This window comes from Vanessa atalanta, chromosome 6 (genome assembly GCF_905147765.1).
Source record: "Vanessa atalanta chromosome 6, ilVanAtal1.2, whole genome shotgun sequence".
Lineage (NCBI taxonomy): Eukaryota > Metazoa > Arthropoda > Insecta > Lepidoptera > Nymphalidae > Vanessa > Vanessa atalanta.
In genome coordinates this window covers 1,973,325-1,995,977 of record NC_061876.1, presented here as the reverse complement: position 1 = coordinate 1,995,977, position 22,653 = coordinate 1,973,325, and the positions used below count along the sequence as shown (strand labels likewise).

The 22,653-nt window shown below is 36.1% G+C and overlaps 1 protein-coding gene and 6 non-coding genes across 10 annotated transcripts in view; 6 read left to right on the top strand and 1 right to left on the bottom strand.

Annotated features, from left to right (window-relative positions):
• Window positions 1–22,653, bottom strand: part of LOC125064457 (hemocytin) — a 52,325-nt gene that overhangs the window by 20,317 nt on the left and 9,355 nt on the right. For all 4 annotated transcript variants that reach the window (XM_047671489.1, XM_047671488.1, XM_047671486.1 and 1 more), the window contains exons 12-39: window positions 22,043–22,167; window positions 20,383–20,449; window positions 19,998–20,099; window positions 19,574–19,699; window positions 18,498–18,606; window positions 18,196–18,391; window positions 17,591–17,783; window positions 16,954–17,042; window positions 16,661–16,880; window positions 16,074–16,244; window positions 15,808–15,944; window positions 15,186–15,304; window positions 14,709–14,859; window positions 13,869–14,047; window positions 9,689–9,869; window positions 7,571–7,704; window positions 7,204–7,324; window positions 6,397–6,543; window positions 6,041–6,290; window positions 4,925–5,053; window positions 3,667–3,884; window positions 3,041–3,199; window positions 2,484–2,673; window positions 1,918–2,166; window positions 1,756–1,797; window positions 1,426–1,547; window positions 925–1,056; window positions 243–598 (exon numbers count right to left, since the gene is read on the bottom strand). In XM_047671489.1, coding sequence (XP_047527445.1) covers window positions 243–598; window positions 925–1,056; window positions 1,426–1,547; window positions 1,756–1,797; window positions 1,918–2,166; window positions 2,484–2,673; window positions 3,041–3,199; window positions 3,667–3,884; window positions 4,925–5,053; window positions 6,041–6,290; window positions 6,397–6,543; window positions 7,204–7,324; window positions 7,571–7,704; window positions 9,689–9,869; window positions 13,869–14,047; window positions 14,709–14,859; window positions 15,186–15,304; window positions 15,808–15,944; window positions 16,074–16,244; window positions 16,661–16,880; window positions 16,954–17,042; window positions 17,591–17,783; window positions 18,196–18,391; window positions 18,498–18,606; window positions 19,574–19,699; window positions 19,998–20,099; window positions 20,383–20,449; window positions 22,043–22,167 — 4,414 coding nt within the window. The remainder of the gene's footprint in view (window positions 1–242; window positions 599–924; window positions 1,057–1,425; window positions 1,548–1,755; window positions 1,798–1,917; window positions 2,167–2,483; window positions 2,674–3,040; window positions 3,200–3,666; window positions 3,885–4,924; window positions 5,054–6,040; window positions 6,291–6,396; window positions 6,544–7,203; window positions 7,325–7,570; window positions 7,705–9,688; window positions 9,870–13,868; window positions 14,048–14,708; window positions 14,860–15,185; window positions 15,305–15,807; window positions 15,945–16,073; window positions 16,245–16,660; window positions 16,881–16,953; window positions 17,043–17,590; window positions 17,784–18,195; window positions 18,392–18,497; window positions 18,607–19,573; window positions 19,700–19,997; window positions 20,100–20,382; window positions 20,450–22,042; window positions 22,168–22,653) is intronic.
• Window positions 4,390–4,462, top strand: Trnaa-agc. Its single transcript has one exon. It is a non-coding gene; the product is annotated as a tRNA-Ala (tRNA).
• Trnaa-agc lies at window positions 8,817–8,889 on the top strand. Its single transcript has one exon. It is a non-coding gene; the product is annotated as a tRNA-Ala (tRNA).
• On the top strand, window positions 8,976–9,048 carry Trnaa-agc. The gene has a single exon. It is a non-coding gene; the product is annotated as a tRNA-Ala (tRNA).
• Trnaa-agc lies at window positions 10,854–10,926 on the top strand. Its single transcript has one exon. It is a non-coding gene; the product is annotated as a tRNA-Ala (tRNA).
• Trnaa-agc lies at window positions 13,054–13,126 on the top strand. The gene has a single exon. It is a non-coding gene; the product is annotated as a tRNA-Ala (tRNA).
• Window positions 13,680–13,752, top strand: Trnaa-agc. Its single transcript has one exon. It is a non-coding gene; the product is annotated as a tRNA-Ala (tRNA).

Sequence of the window (22,653 nt, the reverse complement as noted above, 5' to 3'; positions counted from 1 at the left end):
GCAACGATTGGGTGAACGTGAATATTTTTAGAGAAGCAGGTACTATGTCGTTTTCAATTAAAATAAATGTTATTATTAATAAGTAATAACTCCCAAATACAAAAGAGTGTATATGACATTGGTTTATTCGCATTTAGAAACTGTAATAATCTTTGATAATATCGATTATTTTAAGATTCTAATTAGGACTAGGATGATTTATGATAAATAATGAAGATGTATTAAAGTTAAACAATTCTTACTTGTCAGGGTTGCATTCTGGTGGGGGCGTTTCTGTATTCTTCACTAGAATGGTAGTTTCGACAATAGGTACTGTTGTTGGAATGAATGTTGTTGCATTTGTGGTACGGATGGTAGTAATTGTAGTGGGGATGGGAGTCGTAGTGGTGGTGGTGGATGTAGATGTAGTGGTTGTGGGTGTTGTTGTGGTGGTACTCGTGGTAGGGCGAGGGGTGCGAAGCGGCTCTGGTAACATGATTGGAGAGTGTGTGGAGCCCTTAATGGGGGTTTCTATAGAGACGCATTCTGTTGTGTCGCAGTGCATTACGTTGTCCAAGCACTGGCATTTTTGACAACCTTCGTTGACCACTCCGCCCGGCTGGTAGAAAAGAAACAATAAAAAATTAATAACAAGTAAGAAACAAAACTTTATGATTTTAAATTTAAGTCGAGATAGGTCTTGTAATTTGATAAAAATACAACAAAGTCGATTTTGTTATGTTGCTATTTAAAGACTTTTTTATTTCTTTTGACTAATTTATTTTGTCCAATTTATAAAAAAAAATCGCAAAAAATACGAGTGATAATTTCGATCCTATAAAAATGTTAAAATACAAAGTATTGTCCTATTCTTGCGCTTTTCAAACCGTAATTGCTTAACTACACATAGACACAGATTGCACAGAAAAACACTTAATGTCGTACCTTGATGATCTGTCCGTTGTTATCACACGTGCAGTCTTTCAGAGGCACGCAAGTCTTCCGGTCACGCCACATGGACCCAAAGTCGCATTTGATGTTCGCGACCGCTTCGTCCACGCAACTAGACACGCATTTCTACAAACAGACGACACTACTAAAATAAACGATCCATAGTATGGTGGACAACGTGCATTGAAAAATGAAAGTATTCTTGGAAATACAACATGGCACTGTAAACATGTCCTATTGTCTACAAAATATTTCTAATAGTCCTGTAAAATTCCCCGGGGCAATTGATGACAACGATGAATTAATGAAAGTCTTGACTATCCAATAATTTATCTTTCGACGAAAAACATTTTGCTTTAAACAATAAAAAATAGTAAAAATAATGTATGACATAGATTCATTAGAAATTTAGACGTCATAATTTGACCAAAAAAAATAACCAAACTGAAAAAGAAAGGTGAAAAAAACCCAGTTAATTTGATTTATAGTACGTACTTCTCCAATTATGCACTTATTCTGACTCATCAAGTCATTCTTGAAATGGTCACACAGTTTGTCGCAAGGGAACGCACAGTCTTTGAACACTTGCCCGGGCGGGCACGGACGAGTCGTCGATTCTGTAATGAATTGATCAGACTAATTACCATACGTGGACGAAACTAGTGGTTGAAATACGTAATTACTTTATAATTGATGGATTGTTTGTATACATATGTATATTGTGTATATATATAGACACAACAAAAAAACATATATGGGAAATTATTAATTAATGACAATATTAGTTTATTTAAATATATACATATTATATAAAAAATGCCAAACCTGTAGTTGTTGAACTAGTAGTAGTCGCTGAAGAAGTTCCTTCTAAAACAACAGATAATAATATAAATTTATTATGGTCTACAATTCGTATTTAGCAGTAGTGAAAAAGTGTTTGTCCGTCTATATTTTAACAGTCTAACTTGTAAACATATGTATATATACCCGTCTCACTGACGCCAATGGTAGTCGTAGTGGTGGTCAGGTCCCCACACTCAGGCCTAACAGCTATCACGGAGGCTGGCCAGTCACACACCATCACCACAGGGTTGTATAAGAGTCCCTCTCCACAGCTCTTGAGCACGCTATGCTGTTTGCTTGGGTTGGTCATGTCGGGGGTGCACTCGTAGAACTTGCTACAGTCGGTGGGGTGTGGGTAATTGGGGTGACTCGCGTTCAGGCATTGGAACGGTTCTGTGGATACATTTATGAAATAACTTCGTGAGAATATGTCATATTTAAGTTGGAAGAATGTTACTTCCAACTCATAGAAGCTTGAGGTCTCATCTTTATAGCTATACATAGTTTGTAATGATCAGTTTAAATACTCGTTGTAAATGTTTAATATAACAAAAATTATAAAATACCATGTGAAAATGTTTTTGATATAATCGTTCCTTTAAATATATAATAATGGTTTTAGCTTATTTTTACACTTTGATTAGCAATGATTGATTAAAGATTTGCATCCCATAAAAATGTAAGTAATTGATTGTATCTCGTTAAATTACCTTCTTCACACTTGCAATGGACTCTGATCTCGAAGTCAGGACAAGTTTTCTCAGCTTCTAAGCAAATGAGACCCTTCTCCAAGCTGCATTCAACGTTGAGTCCCGTCTCCTTGGGCGTCTTGTGGTCACCGACCGTGCGGCATTCAATCTCAGTCATCATTTCGGGTTTGCACATCGGAGATCCAATTGTCTAAGGAAATACATTTTTTTTTGGGGATTATTACATAGTTGACGACTCTCAGTGTTATAACGAACATATGACGGTCCCGGTAATCTTGCATTAAAGTTGCAGAAACACAGAAAATACATAGATATAAAGCCTCGTAGTATAACTTGTTATTATTAACCGTCATGTACAAAATTATTGGTATTTCAAGTCCAAAAATAAAACAAAAAATAAATAGATTTAATCACATTACTCGACTGTGTCTATTGTTGACATAATCTAATGACATAAGTTTATGAAAAAGATGTTTAAAAGTTAAACCTAGTAAATCATCTGTATATGTTAAATACGTTATCGATTCTCTGACATTAAAACAGCCGAATAAACTCACAAGTTCGTTGCTTTTCGGCAAAGGTTCGTTATCGACGGATTCTCCGCCGGAGCTGAGCTCGGGCGGGCCGCGGTTAATCCAGTCCGTCCATCCGGTTTTACATTGTAGGGGTTGGTCGTGTGGAGTCGTCTCTGGTGGTCCAGTTGATCCCTCCGTTACCTAAACACAGTCGATCATGTCTTAAAACACCTTAATGGAGCATACATTTCTAAAGAAAAACGGAACATGACCAATTTGATTTAGATTAATACTTTAATGGGCTAATTATATATTTCCATTCCAGAGCCGAGGTGGCCCAGTGGTTAGAACGCGTGCATCTTAACCGATGATTTCGGGTTCAAACCCAGGCAGGCACCACTGAAATTTCATGTGCTTAATTTGTGTTCATCTCGTGCTCGGCGGTGAAGGAAAACATCGTGAGGAAACCTGCATGTGTCTAATTTCAACGAAATTCAGCCACATGTGTATTCCGCCAACCCGCATTGGAGCAGCGTGGTGGAATATGCTCCAAACCTTCTCCTCAAAGGAGAGGAGGCCTTTATCCCAGCAGTGGGACATTTACGGGCTGCTTATGTTATGTTATTATTTCTGAGAACTATATGTTTAATATATGGAAATATACTAACCGCATCAGTAGCACAGGGTTGTCCAGTGCAGATCCTCTCCTTTCTGGAGCAGCGGCAGGTGTGACAAGCATCCTGCTCCAGTATCTCACCCTCCAACACTTCGCGACCGTCATCCAGCGTCATGCATACTGGCTTACACTTGGCTCTTGGTATGCAATCCTGTAGTGAGGAGTTAGAGTAGATCGTACCCTCTGCACAAGTTTTATTGGGTTTGCAGCCTGTGAGGGAAAAAAATATACGTACAAAATTTTAAATCTTCATATAAATGGTATTCATTACTAAAATGTATTTGATACTTCGTAGGAATTCTCACATGTCTAACGATTAAAATGATTTCTCCATGATATACCGCAAAGGGTGGTACATTCAATTCATGATGGTTTTAGTAGAAAAACACATACATTCAACCGGAGTAATAATACACATAAAAGTCGATATTTATACAATTTAACGTTTTATATAACCGTTGTACAATTCATCATTACAGACCTCATTCATTATAAATTTATTTATTATTTTATCCAATACAACCTTTTTTTTATTAATTTATTAATACTTATACTATAAGTGTAAAATTGCCGCCGTTGATATAATATACATTAAAGAAAAATTAATCAACATACAAGATTTTAGTAAATATTAAATATGAAAGTATTTTAACTAAATGACCTTGTTATAATGAAATTGTCGCTTAGTATGCTTTTTTTGCTTCCGCATGATGTAGGGGGCGTAGCTCAGATGGTAGAGCGCTCGCTTAGCATGCGAGAGGTACCGGGATCGATACCCGGCGCCTCCAAACTTATATTTTTTATTTGATTGTCTTTTACATATATTACTTACATTTTGATTTTTAATTACGGTGGTGTACGAGAAAATACTTAAATAAATTTGTTTTTTTTTTCCTGCTTTCAAACTTAATCTAAATAAAAATTAATGTAACTCAAATAAATTAAGTAAGTATAATATTTTTTTTAATTTAGTAAGTTTTTGTAGTATAACGATGGCGATTATGTAATTACCTTTACATGGTTTTCATTTAATATTTGTGAGTTATTTATATTTTTTCTTTTTTTTATTAAATAGGTAGGCGAATTGTATGCCACAATGGTAACTGTTCACGACTACATTGACACCGTAAAAATATTCCTTATTCATGTGCAAATGCAATGTTACCCTTCAAAATAGAATCACATCAATACCAATTATAGTATAGTAGATACATTTATAAAATAATCTAGATATTTTAACAAGAACATACCTTCAACGCAAGTGTCCTTTTCGCAAACAGTTTTAATTTGTGCGTAGTCGAGTGTGTTATCGCACGTTTCTGGCGGACACGGCGACACGCACTCGTTGTAGTTGGAACACTCGCCGTCACACTGCATTGCTGTATTATGAAGAAAAACATAGTAAAAATTATATCTTTAAAAAATATACGGTTCTGATCGTATAATCAATTCATAGCATTTTATTATATCTATTTAGATTAAAGCTTATAATAATGGAATCATTAAAAACGCCTTTAACTTGAGTCTAATAATATTATTTTACAGAATTTTTATTTTTATTATTTTATAAATATATATTTAATTTTTTTTAAAGAATATTCAATATAGCATTTCGAAATTCTATTAAATATATTTTTTAGTATTATTAAACTTATTTTATCATTAAAAAATGGTAATTTGTTTTACTTGTTTTATTACCCGGGTAACTCGGGCGTTTATCGACATTACATAGGATGTTGTAGCATGTATTTTTATTTTAATCGAGAGATAAAGTAAAGTGTAGGTCTTAATCTGAATGTATCGTCATTTATATTCTAGAATATTACAATTAATATTATAATCATAGATAAAATTCTAAGTCCAGTTTTATTTCTCACATACCAGTACATTATGCGACACGTCAGTGAAAAACAAAGCAAATTTACAGAGTACTCTAAGTGTTAACACCACATATTCTCCTAATATGACATATATTTTTTACACACATAATATCATAAACACGTTAACTCTAAGGTAGTTTGTAAATTGGGCTCAAAAGGCTGGTAGCACGTTAAGGTTGTACAATTAGAAATTATGTGAATGAAATATAAAACTTCATTTTATATTTCATTGCTATTAATGAAAAAAAAAAATGGAATGGAAAATTGTCTAAGGGCTTGGTTAGAATGAAAAAGGAAAAGGTATTTTCAATATCTATGGTTTTGACAATATTCTTAAGTAAGCTGACATAACAACAGTTAACTACTTCTCGTTCCTTCTTCGAATCTCATTAGTTGTGATTACACAAGGAAACCATAATGATCCGACTTTAATAGAATCGTCTAGCAAAATTTAGCAAGGCTTTAGATCAAGGGCTCGCGACTCACGGCAGAGGTCCTGCGTCCGCCACTTGAAGACGACCCCGCGCGCGGAGCAGGCGTGCGCGTAGGCGGCGAGCGCGGCGCAGGCGCACGCGCAGTCGTCGCCCGCGTCGCACGCGCACGCGTCCGCCTCGCAGCGCGACACGAACCCGTCCGCCGCCACCTCCGCGTGGCACAGCGAGAACGGGTGGCGCTTCATCGCTCCGCACACGGTGGCCGCCCACTCCTTGCGTTGCGGACGCTCCTTGCAGTGGTCCTAGATGATTGCAATGTCTTTCTGTTTATTGTTGTCAAATTTCATACAATAATGGCGAAATATAGAATGAATCAATAATTTGTTTAATAAAATATTCTGTACACACCGTGACTTCCAATGGTTTAGGGCATGTAGATTTCAGTTTCCAGGAGTCAGCGAAAATTAGTGGTGAAGTTTCGGCAAAGCCACCGCCTGAAGGGGTTTGGAAGTCATCTCGCATATCTGAGTTGTAATTGCCACAAAGTCCTTTAACCTGAAAATGGTACCGTATGATTGTTATTGTACCTACTCACTTAAAAATAATATATTTAATCTATATATACCCTATAAATGTAATAGTATTAATAAATAGATATATGTTTGAATTATTCATTGATCTTTAAGAACATAAGCATGTTTTGACCAAATGAAATCTCCTTAAATATCCTGTTCATTTAATTTCGTCACTAATAAAGGATACAACAACACGGAACATCAAATTTGTATAATTACAGCTGAATATATATATTTTTTGCTAAAACAGCAAATTGAATTGAAAATTTGAACCTCAACAGAAATCCCATATGGTACTGGTAAGTGCACCACTGAGATTTTCGACAAGTGATCGAACTTTCCTCACCGTTGAGGAAAACGAACTTGCATGTGTTGGAATAAATTCTGACCCTTCAAGTTCAACAACGTACACTGTAGAAGCGTGATGTGCGGGTCAATAGGACCCGAGCACATCTCTGAAATATTTGGATCTTTGGATCTTGGATCTTGGCCTTTTGGATATTTGCAGAGCAGCGAAATATTCATGGATTGTGTTTGAAATATATTTTTATATATTTCGCGTTTATACTTCGGTTGCACATAAAGCAAGTGAATTAACTGTTTGAGAAAAAGCCTTGAGTGATTTACAAATAGTACAAACCCGGTTCTGCCACATGGAGTCAACTTTGACATACACCCGTAGCCCACGGTCCCATTGCAAACTCATGGCTAACGATTGCACGTCCAAGAATACGTACGCGCCCGCCACACGGAGTTTTATCCTGGTTTGAAGGAATATACAAATTAATGTATCAAAAAGATTTTATTTTGATATTATATATGTAGGTACATATTACTTGTAATAATAAATATTATCTTAACTTTAATAGAAATGTAAAGAAATTTAATTCGGTTGGCGTTCTTAATTTCTACTCGAAATGGATGTTTGAAATGTATTTTACTGTAATTGTTTTATTTGTATAAATATATATTTTTTTAAATTTAATTCATTCATAACTATATCTTACCGTTTCAAGTGAGTTGTGTCAGGAAGAGGAGCGCTCTTAGTCAGGGAGACGATTTCCTCATCAGCACCTCCACGGCCAACACGAAGCGTCACAGACTTGGAGCAAGTCGCGCCGGTGGTACCGCATGGCTCATTCTATAGAATAATACTTTATATTAATCTTACATTAGAAAATAAAATTAACCTAAACCCGTAATGAAGGAGCATGGTGGTTGCACCTATTCAGCACATATTCTACCGCCAAACAGCAATACTTTGTAATGTTGTATTTTGGATCGAAGGGTGGGTGAGCCATTTTGACTACAGGCACAAGGAATATTATGTGTTCCCAAGTTTTGTAACGCATTGATTTTTGGGCAATGATATACGTATATAATAAGATCAGGGCCGGATCTACCATACGGCGTTTTGGGCTTCAGCCTAGAGCCCCGTGGATCAAGGGGCTCCCAGCTAAGTTAAGTCAAAGTCAAAAATATACGATAATGCGAAAGAATTAGCTAATTTTATTAAATTAAACAGATCGTATGGTTTGCAGCGCTGCGAATCCTGCAATTAATCAAAGCCATTCAATTCTAATTATTCAAGTCTACATTCAGGTGTGTCTTTTGTGGCCCCCCAGGGCCCTCTGAACTTAGGGTCCAGCTCTGAATAAGATACCAGGACTTCACAATCAATTTACCATTTACAAAATTTAAAAAGTTTATAAGACTAAATTAATAAATAAGTCTTATTATTAGATAAAATAATACTTTTTAGAAAAAAAAACGCCTGGATTTAAGCTCGGGTTCCATCACAGGACACTAATTATTGTGAAAAAAAGCATTGTAAATCTGTTTATTTGAAAAGAGCAACTATGTGAGTTTCTTGCCGTTTTTTCTCGCTGAAGGCTGCTTTCCAAAACAGTGGTAGTATTTAAACATTTATTTATTATTGTGAAGTTTATCTGAATAAAATTAATTTGATTTGACGATGTAAGGAAAGGTTAATAATTCTTACAGCGCCAACTCCTATGGGCGTTAGTGTGGTCACTTATGATAAGATGGCCCATCTGTCTTACCCAGATCTACCACTAAGGCTTGCCACCATTAATATACCTGTGCCTTTAGTTTTAGAATAATTTCAAAGTATGTATGTCGATAATGCCATATTCTCACGTACGGAATGTCAATGCTAGCTGCATTTTTTTTATTATAATTCTAAAGTACGGTCAGCGATACACTACTTGTTTTTTGGTTAACAGAAATATAGGGGGCGTAGCTCAGATGGTAGAGCGCTCGCTTAGCATGCGAGAGGTACCGGGATCGATACCCGGCGCCTCCAGATTTATTATTTTTACAATTTCAAGAAATATTTAAATAACTTTGGACTACTGTAAGCGGAATTATTTTTTACAGCAAATACATAACGGGGGCGTAGCTCAGATGGTAGAGCGCTCGCTTAGCATGCGAGAGGTACCGGGATCGATACCCGGCGCCTCCAAATGATAATATTTTTAAATCAAATATAATCTTCACTTTTTTATGTACAATAATCTAAAAAGTTCAAAATACCTTCAACTATTATTTTGTCGATAATAATGACATATTATTTAGACCTTTAAATTATTATTTAAGGCAATGTTCCACCCGAAGCTATGCAAAGATGTGATATAATATGATTGTTAAATATGAAATAAAAAAATAGACAATTATATCAAAGCAAAATCAAAATCTTTATCCATAAAAATCTAGTTAAAGCAATTAATCTCGCACTTGCCACCAGGATCTCACTTTAGTAACACTTCCTGATCACTGCCGTCAAGCTAGATGTTAACTACTGACAGTCACCGAGGTTTTGGATTTAAACTCTAAGTCAGTCAAAAAAAATGTTTTTTTTTTCAAGAAAATCTTATTAACCTGTCTAGGATGTTGTCAGTGATGAAATTCCCGTGTAATAGAAAGTAGGTAAGTCATTGGTCCTGCGACTTAACTATTTTCATTCAAGTCGCCAAGCCTTCCAATCGGATTATGACAGTTACGAAATGGAAAGTGCAACTGTTCACATACTTCTGTGCCTTCTAGCCTCTGATGGGGGAAGTCGTCACAACCGATGTTGGTTACATATCATCATCATCACTTACTTGTATTTCAACACTGAAGCCATCTTTCCCATCCGCCGTGCCCTTAGCGAGGAGATAAGTGCAGACGCCTTCGAAGTCGTAATTCTGTCCATCGAATGTTGTCACGTGTGAGTCGCCCCATGCGCCGCAAACTCCTGCGCACTTACGTTCCGTGCACGACCATTTGCCGCTCTTACACTCACTGAAAAAAAAGAATGATTCTAGTACGAAATTGTTTATATAAATTAGACAAGTTCTGAAATATCATTCAACTTGAATTATGCTGCTTGTCCGAATACAAACCCACGATCGATGATTTTAACAAGATAAATAATCTTTAAGTAACAAATAACAAAGGGCCTTATAACAATTATTAAAAAGAAAGTTTTTTGTCATTGCACTCATAAAAAAATATATAAATAAAAATATATCACGACCCCCTTAAACACTAAACTTCGGAATACTATTTAACGGTCACGATTTGTGCGGTAGCTACTTTTAATATCTATTGATGTATAAACTTATTTAAGACCTCCATGTAAATATTTCATGTATCAATAACAACATAATTATAGTTACGCCAAACAGTATTACTTAGTATTGCTGTGTTTTTGAAGATTGAGTAAAAAACATCTTAGTATACAAAGTTGGCAGCGCCTTGAGCGTCAACGTCTATGGGTAGTGGTATCACCACTACCCATAGAATCAAGTCATCAGACTTACCATCAAGTGGAACATTTATCTATAAGTTGGCACCTATGTTACAGAAGATTGAAATGATTGATACGAAGATTTTGTTCCTATTTCATAAGGCTCTTTAACGCTTATTGGTATATAGATAAACTTCACCGCTGAGTAATAAATGAATTATAAATAGAAAATACAAATTAGCACGTGGAACTAAGTTATGAATCCACGGGCTTGAAGCCGCAATTCAGTTCATAAATAATAAAAGAAAAAAACAAATAAAAATAATTTTGTTGAGAAAGTAAGGTAGATGAATATTTTGTTCAAATCGTGACGAGCTAGGCTATTTTGAAGCGAAGATATAACTTTGTAGAATACTACCTTAATACAATTATTTTGTGAAAGGTGACCTAGTTACGCATGTATCCTTAAGTATATTTTATTAAAATAATTTCGTAGTATTTTGAAGTAGTTGGATTTATTTAACATTTACATCAACGGGGGCGTAGCTCAGATGGTAGAGCGCTCGCTTAGCATGCGAGAGGTACCGGGATCGATACCCGGCGCCTCCAAGTGATTTATTTTTTGAATAATTTTGACATAGATAGAGCTTAATTGTTATAGATACAATAGCGGGTCTTCTTCTCTCGTCTTAATCCATAAAAAATGCCATAAAAACTCCGGCACCAGACCGATGATGGTCAAGTCTTGGAACATGGAAGTCCAGAAGTTTTCTTTAAAATATTTTTTTGAGATCGCTAGAACACTGCTTGCATCTAAGCTAATACTAATAACACAGATCGCCAGTGGATGTTAGATATGCAAATCTACATTACAATACTATATCACCTCGCCTTATTGTCTCCACTGGTGACAGGAGGGCTGGTCCGTTTTTAGCCCACAGGATCGGAATTGCGATTCAACGGGGAAATGCTGCTAGCATTCTTGCCACCATTCCACGCGGTCATGATTTATCCAGTAACTATTTTTTATTCATATTTGTATATATTTAAGCACTTAATGTTATCAATTCTTATGTTAACAAATTTATTTATACTATGTGTTCGATATAAATCCTTCTTTTCATAATAATTACAAAAAAGACTATACGTCACATATTAATATCCCGTTACTCCTCTTTGGGATCTAACAAATTGTCAATTTATTATATTTTCTAAATAAGAACAATGTCGATAGCATTAATAAGAGTCCAGGTGGCCTTTGGGTAAAAAGGCATGACAGTAAGCCTGCCTGACTAACATCCAAAGCATCTGCAGGTATTCAATGTGAATTAAACTTTGTAGGAAGCATTAAACTGCTTAAAGCAAAATCATATATTATGTGTTTTTTCAGTATTTACTGTGCCAAAATTTACCGTCATCAGTCATTAGTCATCTAAGTCTCAAAGGAGAAAGGCTTTAAGCTATCGGAGAATAAACTCTGTTTATTTTGTTGCTTTGTTAAAGAAAGGATGCAATGATTCACTCCTTTTTATAGTAAACAAATTCTTGAACTAAGAGTTCAGTTCTCGAAGTAATCTCATTCTGAAATGATCACCCATTTTATTTGAAATAAAAAAAAATATAGACAGCCTTGCAAATTGGCCACATGATAGTCAGTGGTCACCACTGGCCATTGGCCCTGTAAGAAGTATTAGCAATCCCTTAGAACGCCAATGTGCCACCAAACTTGGGAACTAAGATATCCCTTGTGCCTGTAGCTACACTGGCTTACTCAACCTTCAGACCGGAACACAACAATACTAAGAATTGCTGCTTAGTGCTATAGGATTTATGATGGGTGGGTGGTACCTACCTAGACGGGCTTGCACAAAGTCCTAACACCAAGTGTTATTTGGTTCCGACACAAAAGCAGTTACTTACATTAGTTTCGGAGTTTAGCTATTAAACTTGATCTAGTAATACTAGAATTAGATAAATCTGATTACTTAGTCCAGATTTATTCGTGGTAGAATAGATGACCATGTAAAAACCTTTGGGTGTAGGACCAACTGTCTTTAGGGGTTAAATACTTTTTCAAATATTGATGGTACCTAATTTCAAGGATACGTTATCCAATGGAACTACTTAGTAAAGGTGATGCGTGGGCGCACATAAAATATATACATACTCGTATATACGCGCCGACTTAAAAACAACATCATAGTTGTCGTCAGGTATAAAAAAACTGTTTGTATTGATCGACGATGCGACCTGACTTTAAATATTAAAGTTAAGTGTGGCTAGATTTTGACGGTACCCACGTTTCTGTTACCAAATCGTTTTGCAAATAACTAATAAATATTTAATTAAATTCGGATAGTGAATAATTTTTTATCTGTACTAATTTTATAAAGGCGAAAGTCTGGCTGTTGAAACCGAATTTGATGAAATAATGTTTGAAACAAGGTTGAACTGCAAGGAAGATATAGGATACTTTTTATACCTTATACCTGGTGAACAACTCTTAAAATGCGAGCGAAGCCATGGACTACAACTAGTATTAATTATTAAATAAAACCTTTTCGACGCCATATGCTGTCTTGTGCAATTATTCTTTGATAAGTAGCTCAAATAATTTTGTTCTTGATACAGATAAGTGAAAGGCGTAACACTCACGTACGCAACGACAACGCAACACGCATTGTAATTCGACTTTCAGTCGAGTAGCATACTTGTTAGTTCGTGTTGAGAAACAACGGGGGCGTAGCTCAGATGGTAGAGCGCTCGCTTAGCATGCGAGAGGTACCGGGATCGATACCCGGCGCCTCCAGAATTATCCTTTTTATATTTTGCAAAAAAAAAAATTAAAGATTTAGAATTACTGTCAACGGAACTTCTTATTACAACCAATATATAACGGGGGCGTAGCTCAGATGGTAGAGCGCTCGCTTAGCATGCGAGAGGTACCGGGATCGATACCCGGCTCCTCCAAATCGTTATTTTTATAAATACATATTTTTAAAAAATCTGAACTGCGTCCATAAAGAACTACTTATTACGACTTATAAACAACGGGGGCGTAGCTCAGATGGTAGAGCGCTCGCTTAGCATGCGAGAGGTACCGGGATCGATACCCGGCTCCTCCAAATCGTTATTTTTATAAATACATATTTTTAAAAAATCTGAACTGCGTCCATAAAGAACTACTTATTACGACTTATAAACAACGGGGGCGTAGCTCAGATGGTAGAGCGCTCGCTTAGCATGCGAGAGGTACCGGGATCGATACCCGGCTCCTCCAAATCGTTATTTTTATAAATACATATTTTTAAAAAATCTGAACTGCGTCCATAAAGAACTACTTATTACGACTTATAAACAACGGGGGCGTAGCTCAGATGGTAGAGCGCTCGCTTAGCATGCGAGAGGTACCGGGATCGATACCCGGCGCCTCCAGAAAATATTTTATTTTTCTAATAATTACAGCTTATTTCAAAGTATGATATAAAACAAAATTTTGCATACAATAACAACAATTTATCTAAAAGGAAACACTTTAAAATTATACTGACCATGTATTGCATTCTTCTTGCATCGTGTGACCATCTGGGTAACTCTGACCACCGTGGTGGCAGGGACAGTCGGATGGTACCACGCATTTTTTGGACGATGCTTCCAGTACATAGCCCTTCTTGCACTGACAGCCTGGACGGCACTCTTGCGACGTTACAGTTTGTGGTAGGTGCATATTCTATTGGGGATCAAAATAATATATTTATTAGATATTCTACCCCCAAATAACAGTACTCACTATTGTTGAGCTTAGGTGAGTGAGCCAGTTTAACTGCAGGCACAAGGGACATAACATCTTAGTTCCCAATTTTGGATTGCGCATTGTCTATGGGTTGATGGTGACCACCTAATATCAGGTGACCCATATGCTCGTCCGCCAACCTATGCCATAAAAATATACGAAATTTTAACTAAAGAGAAGTGTTAAAAAAGTTTATCCAAAGTTTAGCTTGTGTTTTTAGCATCATAGTGAAGGAGGGGCGTTCTCATAATAAAAACCTACAATGGTTTATCCACACGCTTGATCAGCATTAGTCTTGATTTTAAACTCGTGTAGTAAACGTCATATTTTAATTTATTTTAAAAAATGGCTGACTGGTCAAAAGAAAAATAATACTTTTTTAGTACTTGGTAACGTAGCAAAACATATCGTTTCCAATGGTTGATTTGGATGAGATTTGGTACCAATTGTATATATAAATAATAATTTTCTTTCATTCCTAAATAAAGATACGTATATATATAATATATACAAATATTTTTTATAGGACATATACCGAAGAACAAAAAAATGCACCAAAGAATTAGGAAGTTTTGGAAACTAAAAACATGACACCGACTTTGCAGGTGAGCGGCTCCTTGGTCTCGCAGGTGGTGAACTCCATGTGGTTGGAGGCGCTGCAGGCGCTGCGCAGGTCCTCGGCCGGCGGGTAGTTCTGTATCTGGTCCTCGCTGGCCGGAGCGCAGTCCCAGCGGGCGCCCACGCAAGTACTACGATAAGGCTTTACTTGTATACTTCTAGTAGGATTATTTGCAGGCACATCATTTTTATTTAATATGAAATGGTTAATAATATTTTTATATATATATTATGGGTAGGTGGTATACTTCGTATTGTTGTGTTACGGTTATGAAAGCTGAGTGATCTAGTGTAACTTCAGACACAAGGGACATAACATCTTGGCTCCCAATGTTGGTGGTGCATTGGCGAATGGTTAATATTTACTTTACCATTAACCACTTACCATTAGGTGGCCCATTTGCTCGCCCGCCAACCAATATCATAAAAAAGTTAGTAATATTTAAGTATCAATTACCATAAATCACGTTCCCGCTTGCCAGCACGCACTTCTTTATAACCAGGTTTGAATTCCATTCCCTTGTGGTAACACGGACACAGAGCCACGGGCACGCACACGTTGTTGTTGTCTAATACCTAAATAAGACGAAATCACTATACATTTCAAACAGTATAATGTGCGTAAAATGTCGTCCTGAGGTCTTCATAAACCTATATCTGATATTTTGAAATATGTGCAGTGACGATAAGTATTTATTTAGAATAAACTAAAACTAGAACAAACATATGCGTAATTAAAAAAAAGGTCAATTTAATAACGTGTCGTACTATTTCTGTATCATGTTCCACTAATGTACCTTTTATAAGAATCCTTTCCGATATTTAACGATCAAACGCACAAATCTATACTCTATTCCAACTATAATTGGAAAAAATTCAAATAAACAACATTTGACAGCAAATTGACGCGATATCATTGCGATTTATAAATAAGGATATATTAATCATAAACTCTTAATAATACACAATATAGATGAGTTATTAGCAAATCGCATGGAATAATTATACTAAGGTTTGTTTTTCTTTTCTCCTACTTCCACTGGAATAGGCTATAGCATAGCAATAGCATCGGTACGCACCTGCCCCACGGGGCACGCGCAGCCCTCCACGCACGACGGCTTGCACGTCCCGCTGGCCGACAGCGCCACGTCCGTGCACGTGCGCAGGCAGCTGTCCGCGCACACCGTGTACTCCTGACCACCGCTGCATTGCAACTCTGGTGAATTAAAGGTTTTAAAAATTGAAACAAGTTTAATAATATATATAAATAATAATATAATAATTTTCTACTATATAATTTTTTTCTAAAATATAATTTTCAATCGAATCTATGGATGCCACTGACCGCACTCGGCGACGCTGTACCGCCAGTGCACGACGGCGCCGCTGCGCGCGCAGGCGGAGGCGTAGTCCCCCAGGATGGGGCACAGGCAGCGCGACACATCGCCCGCGCACGCGCACATGTCGTACAGGCAGTCCTCGTAGTACGGCTGCACGTCCACGAACCAGTGACACGCTGGGGATAAGTTTTAATTCGAAACTGCCTTCCAATATTTTTCTTTGACATATTAATATAGGTGTTCAAAAATAAAATTAATTAAATAAATTAGTTACGCAGCCAAACAAATCTATCCGAACCGAATCAATGTGGTGCAAGTCTTTGAATTGTAACGCCAAAACCTTTTTAAATTCTATTTAAGCAACTAGAAATGAACCGTGATTGCCGAGTTTACAAGACGTGAAAATTTACTGATGATTCCAAGTTTAAACCCGAGGCACTTTCGATTTTATGTGATTTATGTTTATAATTAATCTCGTGTTCATGACGGAAAACATGGTAGGATATTTTACATGTGTCGAATGAGAAACTACCACGTGTATCACCAACCCGCATTGGAGAAGCGAAGCGAGATCCTTTGTATCTAGACTTACATTCGAACAACTTGCTCTTCAACTTGCTGCAGTACTTCTCAGCAGACTCCTTGTTTTCGATATTAGCCTTACACGGGTGCTCTGGTTCTTTGGTGATAACATCGTCACAGAACTCCCTGGTTTTCCACTTATTGGCGAATGCCAGAGCTGATTGCTCCACATCACCTTCGGGGGTCAAGAAGTCGTCTTTTTGGTTTAAATTGAAAGTTCCGCAAAGACCCTAAAATATTAAGTCGTTTACATTTAGGTTTTTAAATTATCGAATTAATTGTATCTTTATCTTTAGATTTTACCTTCGTTTGTTCGTGGAACGAGGGTGGTACATCCACAAATACCCTTGTGTTTCCATCCCACCAAAGATCAACCTTGATTGGCAGTTGAACTGAAAATAAAGTTTATGTTCAAATGTCTATTTCACAGACCCCAAACGAAATTCGAAAAATTAGCCAGTTGTGTACTTTATTCCTTACTTTTACAATTTAACGCCCAAGACAACCGGTTTTACAAGCTTTCTGATGCACGGGAATGCTAAAACTGTCATATTTTGATTTATTTAGTATCAATAAGATTCGGGCTGATACTCTTAACAGATTTGACAGAATTGCTTAACAGAAAAACTCAATTGGGTTTGTAACCGTCTACTCGGGATCTACAGGCCTAATATAGCAGCTACTTCAACGAAGTATTCAGTCCCTAATACATCAAACGTTTGGTCCAATAAACAATTTGAGTTTTGTTGTAAATTAATTGTATGTAGAATGCAAAATTTGTCAAATTACTATTTAAATATCTTTTATTGTGAACACGTTACTACTTTTTGTAGTTTTATTGTGAACACGTTACTACTTCTCGTAATTTAGAGAACTAGAACGAAATATCCTAAGATTAACATAAGAAAATTTGCGGTTTTTCATTTATCAAATGACTTACTTATAATGAATAGAGAGGACGCAGCGCGAATCCTGATGTCTCCAACATTAACGGGCAGTGAGTTGATTTCCTTTCCGTTCACAAGTATGAACCCTCCTTGCTTCAGATGGATGTTGGCTCCGTTGTACTCGAGGTTCACAGCTTTTGTGCAAGAAGGTTTACCCTCGCCTTTATAAGGAGCTAAGTTCATTGCCTGGGGAAATGCAATGGAAATAAATTTGGTAACAAAAAAGATAATCACAAAATGAAAGATTGATATGTGGAATAGGTTGAAAAAAAGCCAACATGAAAAATATTGGGTTTTTTTGCTTTCCAATATAATAGTTATACATGCTTATTGGCATTTCTAATTGGTTTCCTGAGCAAAATTAAACTGTAATTTAGAGTGAATATATCAGGCCTTTGTGAGCCAGTGTAATCACAGGCACAAGGGACATAACATCTTAGTTCCCAAGGTCGGTGGCGCATAGGTGATGTTAGGAATCTTTAATATTTCTTACAGCGCCTTTGTCTATGGGCGGTGATGACCACTTACCATCAGGTGGCCCATATGCTCGTCCGCCAACCAATGCCATAAAAAAGGCCGGGTAATAAATTAATTGTACCTCGGTGATGGCTCCAGAACAAGCGACGTTCTCCACGTCGATTGTTATGTTTTGAGATTTCATCAGCGTGTAAGTGCAGTGTCCCATGAAGTTGTATCGTAGTCCATCGAACGTGGTGTAATGAGGATCTCCTACTGCACCGCAGCGGGCACCGCACGGTACTTGCGTACAAGTCCATTCACCAGATTCGCATTTACTAAAAAAGGAAAGAGATTATTTCCTAAAGTTAATTAATATTCTTATTATATTATATTTTTTTACAAAAAATGTGTTATTATGAATGGATTGATAAGATGATGTACCAGGTGTTACAGCCTTTGGGTATGACGGTACCAGGCGGGAAGCCTTGGTTCCTCACTCGGCACGGACACTCGCTCTTCGGTACACAGCGACCACTCTCCAGAAAAAGACCTAAGTGAGTAAATTTTAGGGTTAAGGCTAAAAAAAGAATTACTAGTAAATAATTTATGCTAAGTAAAATTATAAAGGCTATGTTTTGTGTTATACAACTTTACAGGGACAATAATGTAAGCAAAGACAATGAGATTTAGACATAGACAAATTTACTACTTTTTAATGATTATTAAATTTCTAAAAGAGAATAATTGGCTCTATTCTCTGTATACTGTATTCTATGTTTATATTTTTTATAATATGCTGTTGTTTTCCTGAAATAAATAAATAAACATGGTTATTTCAGTTTACTATCCCATCGAAATATCAGAGTAAGAAAATAGAAAATGATACATTTGAGACTTATTTTTGTTCGTTAAAAACCATCCAAAATAATTTCAGCGAATTCGGTATGATAACAGTAATAGATCTATTCGATAGCCTCAAAAGCTAATATCGAAATTGAAAACACTGTATTGTAAGGCCGTCAAATTCTTTCACAAAACAGAAAATAAAGGAGCCGAGGGACTGATTTTAAATATGTTTAAGAAAAACATTGATGAAATGGTTATTAAAACATGTTACCAACTATGAAATTAATTAATAGTTACTTTGATTTTATTATTTATTTGACTTGAATTAATTCTAATCTTATTTTGTATAATACTTGATTTGTTGACATATTTTTATATACATTTGACTTACCGAGCGAAAGTCAAATTTATATTATGAAGTAGGTAAGTATTTTTTTTTTATTTGACTTTGATAAAGTTTGCACAAAATTAATTTTGTTCAATGTAATGAACTATTGTTGACAAATTTGTTACATAACATAACACCTAAATAAATATACTATATCACTAACATAAATGTACACATTATATATACATCATATACATCCAAAGCAAATAAATAAATGATTTGATATTATTATGACATAGTTTTTGGGATCGGATGTCGAGGCATTATTCGTTAGTTCACATACCTTCAGGACAGAAGCATCCTTCCACACAGGTCGCGTTATCCTTGGGTGTAACTTCGGGCAAGGAGCAGCTGGGCTGCGTGTCTGGTCCACACGACTTGTATATCTTACCCTCCGGACATTTCATCGCTGGATCGAATAAATAAATTAGTGGTCTATATTATTCTATATTGAAACGTACATGAATAGTAATATTAAAACTAGAATTTATTCATTAAGCTGGTCTTTAATGTCAACATTTATCAAAATAAATCAACATCAACACAAGCGCAACACAGTTAATTCAGTTATATTTTTGCAATTCAAATGTGACTACGAATTCTGAAGGCCTTGAAAAAAATTATAATAAATAGCAATAGATTTTGAACATAGAAAAATGCTCTCGACGACAAATATTGTTATTACATATAAACAGTGGTAAACTTACGGCAAGTATCAGAGTCCCGCCAGGCTCTCATTTCCTCGACACCATGTCTCAAGCACTCCTTAGCGTACACTGACACGGTCCTGCAAGCGCACTCCTCGGGACCTACAAGATATACGATTAATACGGTCTGACCGTTCAAGCACAGTCAAGTGCTGAGTTATGCCCTCATATCTCGGCTGTGGTAGTCCAGCTGCAAACATCTTTTAGAGTAGAGGAAGCCTTAACCCAATAGTGGAACAAAAGAGGTAGTATTTTTAAAAACAATTGTTATTAAAATTAAAATTGAATCCATACAAAATTTGTGATGTAGCAACATTTAAATAAGACACAGGTTAAAATAAGTGTTAATATGATATAACGTATTAAAATGATTATTGACACTGACTTAAGCTCGTAGTACAAGCGCAGTAGTCCCATTGACAGACCTCCAGCAGTTGCGATACGTCCATAACCTATAAATAAATTTGAGAATTATTTAAAATGCGAAAACATAATAATTATACGACGCGCGTTTAAAGCTTGCTTACCATACTTCGGAAAACTGCATGTATCAATTGTTAATGCTTATAAATATATTACACCACAACCAAACACCCTTTTGGAATAATCTTAACACCAGATATTTACCCAGCTATAGAACACTTAAGGCAGTATTGCTTTTTTTAATTATTATAAAATAGATAGCCAGATTCGCAAATGTGCCATCCAATTGTAAGTGGTCACCAAAGCCCATAGAAATTACCACTGTGAGAAATGTTATGCTTCCCTTAGAGCGGCAACGCGCTGCTAACCTTGGAATCCAAGATGTTATGTCCCTTGTGTTCTGGTTTAACTGGCTCACTCACCAGTCAAACCAGAACACAATAATAATAGGCTATTTGACTGGTTTTTAAAATTTAATTTTTTTTATTTAGTAGAGGTTAAGGAACCTAGTGAAAGTGGTCTTTTTTAATTCTAGTACATATTTGCTGAAAATATCAAAATAAAAATTCCATATTTAAATAGCGCACGAAAACGCTACTCTGACAATATGGCGCTGCAATGGGGTCGGTGACGTCACTTGCCTGTATTGTAATCTGTGGCACATATAATCCACATACAGTAGGCAAACGAGGTTAATGAGCAAGCCCGACCAATCGGGAACGTATTGTGTCACGTGACAAACGTTTAATAAAATGCATATTTTTTTTATAGCTTTTTGAATAAATAAAACGGTAAAAATTAATTATTATATTCAACTTTCGTTCATGACCATTTACCCATTACATAACCACTTTTAAATTCATAATTGATACTGATTAATAATTGACACTTTATTTTTCGCATTGTCAAATTTGCCTTTTGCTATTTGGCTGTAGTTATGTGTGGATGGCATCAAAAAATAATATTTGCTTTAGAACTACTGTTTTCATATTTGCCACTGTGTCTATTTGAATCAATAATAATCGCAATCCATTACTGTTCAGAATATAGACCACGCTGAATACTCCTCTTTGGAGCTTTTATAAGTACAGCTCTCAAAACCTTTTAAGCGATGAGAGCACAAATGTCGAGAACTGTAGTCAAAGAGCCACCGAGTTTCATTTCGCTGAATGTTTTTTTGGAAGTACTTATGAACACAGCAACGTTGAGAGGTATAAATACAAATTCATACCAGCTTGCGATCATATTAGCTGGTTCTTAGTTATTGATACATAATCTGAGGGTAACTTTACTTAAATTTTCTCTACTAAAAAAATGTAAGTTAAAAATAAAGATAGATACAGTGTCGGACTGGCAATACAGTCGAATTGGCATGTGCTAGCCGGTCCTTCCTTCCTTCAGTCTATGCGGCCCCTCGAACGCTTATACTGTCATTTTTTTGGTGATTTTAGTGGCGGTGCGATATGCCAACGATCCGGTGAGCTAAGGTAATAGACTAGGGGCAACGTATAAAAAAGTTTTTACTTTCCGCCCCATATTGTTGAGAGTTCTTGAGCATCGGAATGGTTTAAGTCTGACTATAGGTAGAACAATTGTTACATAGAGAGACGAAAACAACTTACCTTCGAACACTTCCTGAACTTATCCTTGCTGAAGACATTGCTGCAGAATCTGAGAGCATTCTTCATATCCGCGTTCGACTTGGAGTTGCAGGCGCTCACATCAGTCGGACTGCTGTCGCATATGTCTGCAAATACCCATTAGTTTGAACAAAGATATTTAGAAAATATACAAATCACATTGATTTATATTCAAATTCCTTTATTCAATAAAGAAGTATTACACTTTCTTATTGATTGTCAAGTTAAACACTACCACCGGTTCGGAAAAAGAAAACACCCTGACCTGAGAAGAACCGGCGAAAGAAACTCAGTGGGACTTTTTTTTTTACGTCAAATTAATTATATACATAATTGTATATGAGTAGAAACAGTACAACGATGACAATTACTAGTTCAAAATTCGAATTTAATTATTAAATTATATGTTTAGATTTGTTATCTTTGCATAATAAATTGATAAAATAAACGACTGATTATAAAAAAAGGTAAAAGAGCGCATGGAACATTACAGTGAAACAATAAAAGCGAATACAAAAATAAAGCTCGTTCTCCACCTGCCTTTTGTTTTATAATCTGAAGAAGGAACGAAAAATATATTATAAATGAAATGA